We start from the raw sequence: 12,239 nt of genomic DNA, 5'->3' as shown, positions 1-12,239 counted from the left end.
AAGTACTGGGGTTTATAATCAAGGCTTCATCAGACACAGTTGGTGGGCTCTGGAGAAGATAAGTCAACATACCAAATTCCTACTCTTCCCATAGCACTTGCTCTTTCCATTCACCTTTACAAAGTCTTGGGGCTGTTAACAAAAATGGCACTTTTGCCACGCTCTCAGCAGAGAACTAAGGGAGGCTTATCCGTTAGTGTTTTCCCCACCCAAATAACCTGAGCCCCCTTTCAACAAAATTCAAGTTCTAAAAAGGAACTACAACACTAGTTTACTTTAAGCTGTGTCAGGAATGTTATATTTTGAATTCAATTCCAAAGCCAGGTTCCTTCCCAGAAGCCACCACTTTACAGGCACTAATTGCCCTGACAGCATTCTTAACACAAAAACAAATAACCAAGGGACTGAGACACCAAAACATTGTGACTTGTGTGGAGAGAAAGCAGAATATTACTTGGATTTGGAGGGAAGAGTGTGCAGCTTTTACAGTGTATGATCTCTTTTACTACTGGCATATCTGGTGGAATTGGAGGAGGTACTATTCCCAGGCCAGGCATCATTGGAGTTATTGGTGGAATTCCAGTCATCATTCCAAGAGCAGGATCAAAGTCTTAAAAAGGAGAGGAAAGAGAGAACAATAAATTACACCAGGCAAGATCAAGTAGAGGCAGAATGCTACCTTATAAGCTTCAAACCAAAGGTCTTTCTAAAACCGAGGCAAAATATTTAAGAAAACATGTTATTAGCATTACCAGGTCTTAAATATCGTAATTGTGCATTTTTCTTTTGGGCTAGGCCTGTTTGTTTTTGTTTGCCCAGTGCCTGTTTTTCTCTACCTCTCATTTTGACATCCAAGGCCCTTTGTAATATGACCGCGCCATTGATCTTTCCTTCCACTACTTTCCAACACACACCCTCTGCTCCATTCAGACAAGGTTTCTTGCTGTCCCTTGTAACACTTCCTGTCTTTTTGCAGTATAGCATGGTGTTAAGAGCATACAGTTTTGGGGTTCAGGAATACCTGGGTCCTAGTTCTACCATTTGATTAGCAGGATGAATCTTTTGAACCTCCGTTTTGTCATTTGCAAACCGGGGTTAATTCCGCCTACTTTTATAGGGAGCTATGAGGAATAAACAAAATGATGAATGAAATGTGCCTAGCATAATGCATAGCACAAAAAAGCTCAATAAATAACTATTCTCTGTGCCTTTGTTCCTGTTGTTCTCCCTGCCTGCCTGGAGTCATTCAAGCCTCCCCAAATTCTCCCCATGCTTCAAGGCCTGGCTTAAAGTCCCACCTTTCCAGATAATACTGGTTCATTCTTATCTCTTTATCTAAAAACTGTTCTACACCCGTTGCCACCGAATTTTATTTTGCATCATCTTTTGTTTCATTCAGGGGTGCTTCTAGGATGTGTGGGAGCTCCCCAAACATATTTTGTGGGGCTTGTCTAGATACACAATTGATTCACCACAAATCAGCATCAATACTATTCTGGTAGCCCATTCGATACCATGAAAGAAATACCATACCATATAGCCGGAGTGATTTACTTGCCAGGATACTCTCCTGGAACCAAGACTCTGGGAGGACTCCACAGGCACAAGTTCTGAAGCTTCTTGGGGGCATTTACTTGAGTCTACATGTCGGGTAAAGGATTGAAGAGTGCCTCAAAGGGAGAAATGGGGACTGAGGTCCACATAGGTTCAATTTGAGATTCGGGCTCCTTGCTTAGATGACACTGCAGGCCTTTGTGAATCCCAGGCACTGGAGGGGAACCTAGAAAATGTTGAGAAAGCTGCTTCTTGCCATCAAGACCCACAGAGGAGCTGCTCTGGACTTGGGGCACCTACCCCGATGGCACTATCTACCTGGCCAGTCCTCAGCTCTGGAGAGGGACTTAGAAAATATCTGGACAGTCATTCCAAAGCTCGGGGTCCCCTGATGTGAGGGCCCACGGCAGGGGCCCCGCTTACCTGGGTCTAAAGGCGGTACTGATTTCATTGTTTAAATTTTGTCTCTATAACAAAATGCATGTTCTTTGAGAGAACCTCTCACCCCTGCCCTCTGTTATAGAATGCACAGTGTATTGCAAACAAAGAAAATATTGCATAAGGAGTTCTGATAATGTAGGGGTAGTCATGGTAGCAGTAGCAGGTCCTACTCCCCCAGACTTTACCCTGCTCACCACTCAGGCCCAAGGGACAGTGCCTTTAAGTATGTCCTCAAGGTGGCTCTGACCCCCCTGGGTGGTTCTCTAAGATGTTGAAGGAGGTGTATCTAAACAGTGGGAAGAACCTGTGGTTCATACAGAAGCAGGACTTCAAGTACGATAGGCCCAGAAGGAGGGAGTCTTGTGACTGGGCAGATAGGCAGGTGGGTGGCACATGAGCACCTCCCATTGCAAGCCAGTCCAAGAGAGCTAGGGCATTCCGCATCCTCCCACATGCCTGTCATGCTGAGATGCCAAGACCTTGAACATGTTTAGGAAGAAAGAATTTTCTTCTAAGAGGAAATTTTATTTTTCTGAAAACAAATTTACTTTTAGCCCTCATATGTTATCTCACCCAACATGCAAGTATTCATACGTGCCTGTGCGTGCACACACACACACACTCCTTCCCTTCCTCCCTGTGACTCTCATCTCTCTACTCTCCTCCACATGCTAGTTATATGACCTTGAGGGATGTTTCTTAATATCTGTGTGCCTCCATCTCCTTTTTGGTAAAAGTAGGGATAAATAATGACATTTAGCTCAAAGGATGAAAGGACAGAACAGATATGAAAACCTCTGGCATGATACATGGTGGTCCTGATAGGTAAGTTTCCTTCCTTCCATTCAAAACATGCGTCCACACACTAATATATTCACTTATTCAGGCATTCACTTCCACATCCCACAAACATTTGTGATAGCTTCCTATATGTCAGGCTCTGTGCAGGGGGACAGGGCGTCCAGGTCTTTTTTTCCATCTTGGAGAACTTAGGAGCCCTGACACTCTGTGTTCCTATGCTGTAGAATGACAGCACTGTGGCTAAGAATGCCATTTATGTCTTTGGAAAATTTGATTCCTTGTGTATAAGGTTTTGGAAAAATTGTTAAAATTATCTCCCCCATTTACAAACTGTTAATTTTCAGTAGGAAAAGATCAGATTAGATTGTGTGCCAACTAAACAATCCCATCTATTTCCGCCCCCCACTGAAATGTTTGTCTTCCTTTTATTGTTCTGCCTGCCTCCTCATTGTTATTCATATAGTTCTGTCACTCACAACTCTACCTTACCACAGATTACAGAAACATCAGTTCATTAAACAAGTTCTGCCACTTCGACTGAGAAAGAAATGCCTGTCTCCATGTACTGTCTACTAATAAATGGAGACAAACAAAAAACAAATACACAGGATAAATATAACTCCTGACTGATGTACTCACCACTGTGCTGTTTGGTATGATTACATTAATATTTTATGAAATTCATTTAAAAGCAAGTGTATTCATGACATATGGCTAAAGCCAGAGTAGATAAACTCCCTTTCTTCTTTGCATTCAATATGCCAAGAGTTCCATAGGCTACACTGCCTAGCAAGGCTTGCTAGAGGGCAGGATGTACATTGTACATGACATTTCAAGGGCTCCTATCACATTGATTATTTCTTTTGTTTATCTTCAACCATTAAAACCAAAGTAGACTTGAATTTCCAATACCAACCAAGAAAATAACCATTTGAAATCATGGGCCTTATACAAGTATTGCAGAATCTGAAAAAAATCAAAGAAGTCCAACACTAAAATACACTCGGAATAGAACACCAGAGAAATTCTCTCCCTTTTTCAGGCCCTATTCTGGCTTGAAGAGTACAGCCAACATGTACATAGTATTACCACTTATGTTAGGAATTTAAACTTCTGAAGGAGATTTGAAATCATTTTATAAAAGGGTTGTGGAGGGACTTCACTGGTGGCCCAGTGGGTAAGACTCCATGCTCCCAATGCAGGGGGCCAGGGTTTGATCCCTGGTTGGGGAACTAGATCCCACATGCACGCTGCGACTAAGAAGTCCACATGCCGCAACTAAGAGATTGCATGCTGCAACTAAGAAGTCCGCATGCCGCAACTAAAAAGAAAGATCCGGGGCTTCCCTGGTGGAGCAGTGGTTGAGAGTCTGCCTGCCGATGCAGGGGACGCGGGTTCGTGCCCCGGTCCGGGAGGATCCCACATGCCGTGGAGCGGCTGGGCCCGTTGAGCCATGGCCGCTGAGCCTGCACGTCCGGAGCCTGTGCTCCGGCAACGGGAGAGGCCACAACAGTGAGAGGCCCGTGTACTGCAAAAAAAAAAAAAAAAAAAAAAAAGTGTGTATATATATATATATATGTATATATATATATATATGTATTTATTTAGGATCTTTTTTTGTTTTTATATATTTATTTATTTATTTAGGATCCTTTTTGTTTTTTATATATTTATTTATTTATGTATTTATCTATTTATTTAGGATCTTTTTTTTTTTTTTTTTTTCAGTACACGGGCCTCTCACTGTTTTGGCCTCTCCCGTTGCCGGAGCACAGGCTCCGGACGTGCAGGCTCAGCGGCCATGGCTCACGGGCCCAGCCACTCCGCGGCATGTGGGATCCTCCCGGACCGGGGCACAAACCCGCGTCCCCTGTATCGGCAGGCGGACTCTCAACCACTGCGCCACCAGGGAAGCCCCAGTAAATAAATATTTTTAAAAAGGATTGTGGAAAAGGCCAGGGTATTCCCCTAAAGTCCTTTCACAATAAATATCCTGTTCTGTTTTGCTTTTACCACCATCTCTTCTTCTAACGCCTTTTCCCTACTGCCTTCTTTACTCTTGGCACTGCCATTGATGGAAATGTCATAAGATGTTGGTTTGTATTCCGTCTTTTGATTCATGTACATTCCAAACTCCCAGCTTACTGGAAATGCTGCAAATGCTGTTTTTCAGTTGCGCCACCTTGCTCCTCTGAGTTGCAGCTCTATTACATCTCTATTATATGATTTTAAGTAATGTTTCAGTGTAGCCTTAAGTCTTCCTGCTGCCTAGCAACTTGCACTTAATTCAACATAGAGTAGTTATCTAGCAATATTATCATCCTCCATTCTCTGTATACATCTGAGCCAGGGAGCTACAATGGAGGAAAATATCATTTGTCCAGTCATCCATATGTCTAACCATTTGTATGTCCTTCCGTATTTTGATGCCAGCTCCTCTGCAGGTGTTGGGGTTGAAGGAATAAGATAAAATCCTCGACTTCAGAGTACAGTTTGGGAACAGCCATGCAAACAATTATAATGCTTTATCATCAATTATTATTATCATCACTATAATTGTTTATTGGGTGCTTCCATTGTGCTAGGGACTGTGCTTAAGCATTTTATATAATCTCATTCCAAAAGACCAGTGGGCTAGGTACTGTTATTATCCTTCATTTTATAGATAAAGAAACTGGGGCTCAGAAGGGTTTAGTTACTTGCCCAAGATTCCACAGCCAATAACCTAGGCAAGACCTAGGATTCAAATCCAGGTTAGTTTAACTCTAATGCTTTTAACCACTGCACTGCCTCTCAATGTAGTATGGCAATTGTTTTAATGAATTAATTTAATTACAGGTATAAGGTGAAACAGGTATGCTGAAAAACATGGCAGACGAATAACAAAATGCTTCTATATAATTCTTTTTTGCAAGTGTGGTGGATTAAAGGTGGATACGAATTCTTTGTTTCCCCTCCTGTCAAGAGGTGCGGTCTATGCCCCATCCCCTTGAGGACCTGGATGGGCTCTAGAACCACTTTGACCAATAGAATACAGCAGAAGGGATGTTGTGCCTGTTTTCAGGGCCAGGCCTTAAGAGAGATAAAATTTCCACTTGTCTCTGGGAACACTTGCTATGGGAGCTTTAGTCACAATGTAACATGTCTGACTACCATGCTGGAGAGACCATGTGGAGAGGGCCTTAGTGTAAATGGAAAGGGAGGGATCCAGCTGAGCCCAGTGTTTTATCTGTCCCTGCCAAGGTGCCATGAGTATGAATAAAATTGTATTGGAACCTCCAGACTATCCCACCACAGCTGAGGCATCCCAGTTGATACCATGTGGAACAGGTGGATTGCCCATTTGAGTCCTGCTTAAACTCTTTATCCAGAAAAATCTTAAAATATAGTAAAGTCATTGTGTCTTAAGCCACTAAGTTATAATGTGTTTGTCATACAGCAATAGGTAAGCAGAATATGCAGCACGTCTGAGGAGTGGGGTGTGATTGGTTAATAGAGTTAGCTATTTTCAAGTAATTAAAATAGAAAGTACACTAAGCACCTAACTAGACTGACATTATTTTTCCGATTATTGAAAAGGTGCTTTGGGATCCAGCAGGGCCCCACAGCCACTGTCTTTGAGCAATAGTTGTCACTGTACTATTGCTGTGTAGAAGGACCAGTTGGAACAATGCCAGATGACAACACACTACCAGATGTACAAAGACTACAGATGTCTACAAAACACTAGAAACCTTAGAGGTTGCCCATCTTTAATGCCTGACAAAGACACCACATATGCCAATTTTATGGTTCAACCCTTGATATTTTCTGGCAGGCCAGTTCACGATGGCTTTCTTCCTATAGACAGCAACATCTACTTTTGTGGCAGGGGAAGAGGATGCTGTCCATAATACTACTACCCATTGATCAGGTGTATATGAATTTTCAGGTTTTATACACATCATCTCATTTAAACTTCAGAACAATCCTAAGGAATGACCAATATTATTATTCCCTATTTTACAGATGAGGAAATTGAAGCTTACAGAGATAACACAGTAAGGCCACACAGTAGGTGGCTTTTACTAGTTATGCTCTCAATCATTACTCTACTCTGCTTCTCACAAAGTCCATGGGTCCACAGGAAAAAAAGATCCTTCTTGTCAGACTAAGCTCTGTTATCTACCTACTCAACCTGTAGAGTCCTTCAAATGTTCCTGTCCAAAAGGCTACCATAGGATTGCTTATCTCTACAGCCAGAACTTCCTGTTGAGATATTCAATATATGTGTTGTCACAGCATTAGATAATTTAGAGCCCTCTGTTCTAAATCTGAAGTCTCAACTTTGACTCACAGGAGAAGTTGGAATTGTGGCAATGTATGAACTGGAGATAGGCAGATATAGGAGCTGACATATTTACTATCCTGCTTGCCTTTTCAGAACTGGACCTGGTTCTGGTTGGCTGGAGTCCTCTTCATACCCTCAGAAAGCCTCTGCTTACACTTAGTGACTTCTCCCCATCCAAGTCCCCCGCCCAGGTCCATTAAAGGCATTTCCAATCTTTTAGGTATTCCAGAGACCCTTGATCACCAGGAGGTAGTTTGTATTCACAGTAAAACCATTGAAATGCAACTATGGATTAGTCTAAAATAAATGTTCCAAATAGGATCTAATTATATATGCATAATTAAGCTATTTTATACAAAGTTATGATTCCAATTCAGGTATACATTTCTGGTACATTATTGCTATTTCTTTAGAGTTCCTATAAAATTCATTGGAAAATTAAGAATTATGCCTGGGTATTGAGAAATTTGAACTCACTACAGTCCTGGCTGCCTCCTCTCTACACAGATCTTGAAAAGACTTTTCAGGCAGCCAACCTGAAGAGGGAACACAGATTTCTAAGGAGAGCTTGGCTGAGCTGTGAGATGACCTTGGACTTACCACAAGCCCTCTTGGAAACAGAACACAAGTTTCTAAATTTTTGCACAATGACTCTCAAATTGTACCAAAATCTGTCTTGCTTCTCCAGAAGATCATCAAAACCCTTGTTTCAGGTCAGTTGGAAAGTTGGGGTAGGGCCTGGTTCATGTACAATGACAAACGAGGCAGCAAGCTGGGCTTGGGTGGGTTATGTGGCATAATTTCAGCTCATAAAGACTCTCCCTAATAAATATCAACTTTGATCCCAAATTTCAACCAATGAAGCTTTATTTCATTAGTATAAGTTTTTGCAAATATCTATATATCTAGTCCACCTTCCCCCTATTCCTCCCTATTTTGTTCTTTGTGTTCTTGCCTTGTTAGAACATTTGACAGATTCAGGGTCATGCCCCTGACTCTCATCTAGGGATTCTGTGAACACCTTTGGAAAGGCATTAGGGAGGACATTTCACACTACATCTTTGGTTCCTAGATTTCTGGATTTTAGAGATGAATAAGAAATATATATATACATATATATATTTAAGGTTGCCAACCTCTTAATTTGCTAAGACATGGAAAAAAGTAACAAAAATTAACCACATACCATTCATGCAATTCACAAAAGACAGAACATTTCAAAACCAAAAATATAGGAAATCTATAATCTCCAAATAAAGAACAGTCCTTTCAATTGAGCAAATTTAGCTTCATGAAAAATTCACTATATTCTTAGTTTCTACATTTTGCAGTGGATGAGAGAAAGCAATATCAACTGGTCCTGGGCCCCAGCCCAGTGTTTGGAGATGACTCAACTACCTCACTTAGTGTGCACCCTTATGTATCAAGATCCCTATGAAAAAAGTCTTTCAGAGCTAAAGTGTCAAACACACACAAGTGTTAAGGGCCATGAAAAGTTTGACTTCTGCTGAGGACTGGTATATTTTCTCTTCAGGGAAAATGCAAATTATATAACTGATCAGGTTTCCCTTTTTGTTTTGGCTACCTGGTCACAAGTGCAGTTCACCTTTAGAAACTGGGTGGGATCCTATAACCTACATATCTCAATTCTAATTAACCTCCCTACCGGGGCTTCCCCTTCTATTCTCATTTATATTTTCCCAGATGATGGTTTATTTTACTTGTAATTTTTTTCTTTTACTGTAATCTTTCTTATAAGCTGCCTCAAATATTTTGTGGAATGGGGTGATGTAAATCAGCTCAGTATTTAACCATTTCCCCCACACTGTATAGTCTTGCATACCTTCCGGTCGTTGGTGTACCACTTCCTCTGTTTAGGCTGTTCTTAGTTCCTTTTTTCCATCTGACACTTTCTTATATATCCCTGGACACTGAGCTCAAATGTTGCCACTTCTGTCAACCTTCCCTGATCACCACTACCCACCTAGCACCCCCTCCATCCTACCCTGGCTAAAACAATACTTTTCTACATGTATCTACTATGGCTAAACAATACTTTTCTACATGTATCTACTGTGACACTTGCTACATTGTAGTGTAGTGATATGGACTTTGCTGCCTCTGCCACTGGATTCTGAGCTTGAAGGCCCACTTGGTATCCCCTTGACCTAGCTCAATATATTTAAATTCATGGATGGGTGAATAAAAGCACAAAGGAACAAAATGTTTAGGAAGTCTTTGAGTTGTTGAGGGTCAAGAGGCAGCTCAAATGAGAACAGGTTTTATTAGGGATAAAATATGGGGGTTCTAAAAATACTCTAGTCACTATGAGGGAAGGAATCTTTCTCTTTTTTGTTCACTGATTTATCCCCAGGGCTCATCACAGTATCTTGCTTACAGCAGGCCTCAGTAAATATTCCTTGTATGAATGAATAAATAAACCACCTCACTCTACTGGACTCTTCATAATAGTTTCCATGGGGGAATCTTGAGAGTTCCATCACTTGGTAGGATTCAAGCTTGATTTGGAGAGACATTAGTTCTATTTGGTACAGTGGTTTATATATTATCGGCTCTTGGTGAAGTGTCCACCATGATGATGAACAGTGCTCTCCTTTCTCAGGATCTCAACATTATCTGCCACTGAAAGCATATTCTATTTGTGGAAGATATTAAAATAATAGAAACCCAAGTCCGGGCCTCCTTGAGGAGCTTGAAGAACAGTGGCCTATCATGTGTCACACATCTTCATTCTTTCTTTCTGTTCTCATCAGAGTTTGCCTGCTGCATCCAGTGAGAACTGCCTCCTTAAGAATGACAATTCTCATAGATGGGCAGCGTCTTGCTCTGGGAATAAGGGCCATGAGTCATATTTTCCAACATCTCTCATTATGGAGGAGGCATAGTCAATACAGTGGAGACACCATAATGAGGGACACTTCTTCTTTGGGACTTCACAGGCTCCACACTTGGATGCTAAGGATATTTTAATTTAGGGGAAAGTAAAGGAAGCAGCACACAGTATTCACTGAGTACCCTTTAATCGGTCCATTCTTGGATTCATCTGGGATGATGGGCAGAACAATGCTCCAAAGGCGGCCTGACTCTTTTTGGTGCCTCCCTTCATGTGAAAACTAACATTAGTCTTATTTGACGAGCTTGGAGAAGCAAATAATCTTTCAAGAAAGACAGGTGCCGGCCAGAGGGGACCTTCAAATCTGCCATCACTGTGGATTAACTTTATCGAACAGCAGCTGTACAAAAAACACCATGTTAGATGAAAGGGAGCTCTACACCAAACCCCAGAGATGGCCAGTCTCTGCTCCATGCTCAAGGAATATAATAAGCTAGACACTGCCCAGATGACAAGTATGTGTCTAAGAGATTCAGCATCCATGACAGTATGGATTTGAGCTCTCTGGGGGAAGTCAAGGAAGCTTATGTATCATTTGTTTTTCATCAATGCCAAAAGCCTTTTCTGTTGTCACAGATAGGCCAAATGAGACAGGACAAAGAAAAACTCTGCCGGCTAAGAAGGAAACCTTCTAAGGGGCAGAAAAGTAGCTAAATTACTAAGCCATCAATGGGTGACCTCAGGAAAGAGTTCCATGTGGCTCCTTTGCTTCCTTTTCCATTTTAAGGAATTTGGGGCAGTAGGAAGAGGATTAGGGGGATGTTTTATCCCATTCAGTTAAAACATTACATAAAAAGGTGGCAGGCCCCCTGTTTCCCAGACTCTAGCAAGAAGAAGGGTAAGCAGCATTGGCGTGTGGAGCCAACTTTCTGCTTCTCTGGACACCCCCCACCAGACTTACAGGGAGCAGTCACCAGCATTGTCAGACACACACTGTTCTCTTCACCTGCCATTGTCCAGTTCTTCTCCAGGGAAAAATTTGTCCCTGCATTCATTATACTTCATTGTTGTTAAGAATAGAAATAAGCCATAATTCAACTTTTTGTGAGCCATATATCAGATGTGAACTTGAAATAATAATAATCATAGCTGAGTTCACTGAGGAATTACTGTGAGTCAGGCATCATTCTAAGACTTTACATGTATTAACTCATTAATCCTCATAACAATGCTATGTCATAGGTGCTATTATTATCTCTGTTTTACAAATGAAGAAACTGAGGCATAGAGAGGTTAAGTAAATTGCCAAAGGTTACACAGCTACTTAATGTCAGAGCAGGGATTTATTTGAACCCAGGCAGTCTATATCCAGAACCCATGTTCTAATCTGATGAGTAAATTGCTTCCCTAAAATAATATGGAGAGGAGAAAAATCATTTCACATACAACTGAAGTGATTTTACACATAGCTTTACAAAGTATGTCTCAGCCTAGTGCTATTGCCCTGTATACTTTTTTTTTTGCGGTATGCGGGCCTCTCACTGTTGTGGCCTCTCCCGCGGAGCACAGGCTCCGGACGTGCAGTCCCAGCGGCCATGGCTCACGGGCCCAGCTGCTCCGCGGCACGTGGGATCCTCCCAGACCGGGGCACGAACCCGCGTCCTCTACGTCGGCAGGCGGACTCCCAACCACTGAGCCACCAGGGAAGCCCTTTTTTATCGGGGAGGAGTATTTTTTTAAATTTTAAAATTTATTATTATTATTATTAGTTTTAAGAGAACTAAATATCAGTATTTCTAAGACCAGGTTTCCAAAAACCCAAGTAACTTTCTTTGGAGCATAGCTAAATGATCCCTGAGTCACAGGGTTGAAGGGGACCATGAGAAGCCATTTCTTCATAGTCCTTAAGAAAACAAGAGGAAGGCAAAGGGGCTTGAAGTAGAAATTAAAATCACTCTTGAGGTTTCAAATGTCTAGTTGGGGTGGATGTGATTAGCGCTGACACTGGCTGCCTAGTACCCAAGTACTTTCAGTCTAAATGGCAGCTTAGCAGCTATTTGAAGGAAGTATGTTAGTATTTCCTTTATCTTAAATAACATGTAATATGACTAATAGCAATAATAATGGCACCAGTTAACCTTCACTGAGTGCTTATTATATACCAAGCATTGTGCTAAGTATATTATTTAACATTCACAGCAATCCTATGAGGTAGATACTATAACCATCCCCATTTCACAGATGAGAAAACTGAGGTAC

At 41.6% G+C, this 12,239-nt stretch overlaps 1 protein-coding gene across 8 annotated transcripts in view; it reads right to left on the bottom strand.

Moving 5' to 3' along the window:
* ENOX2 (ecto-NOX disulfide-thiol exchanger 2) overlaps positions 1-12,239 on the bottom strand; it is a 298,480-nt gene that overhangs the window by 74,267 nt on the left and 211,974 nt on the right. For 7 of the 8 annotated variants that reach the window (XM_027097557.1, XM_027097555.1, XM_027097550.1 and 4 more), the window contains one exon: positions 455-610. The exons of the other annotated variant lie outside the window; for it this stretch is intronic. In XM_027097557.1, coding sequence (XP_026953358.1) covers positions 455-610 — 156 coding nt within the window. The remainder of the gene's footprint in view (positions 1-454; positions 611-12,239) is intronic. 8 annotated transcript variants of the gene reach the window in all.

This window comes from Aethalodelphis obliquidens, unplaced genomic scaffold (assembly GCF_003676395.1).
Source record: "Aethalodelphis obliquidens isolate GAN/ISIS:26980383/991018 unplaced genomic scaffold, ASM367639v1 scaffold115, whole genome shotgun sequence".
Classification (NCBI taxonomy): Eukaryota; Metazoa; Chordata; class Mammalia; order Artiodactyla; family Delphinidae; genus Aethalodelphis; species Aethalodelphis obliquidens.
Note: the sequence above shows the minus strand (reverse complement) of the source record. Positions and strands in the feature narration are given on the sequence as shown.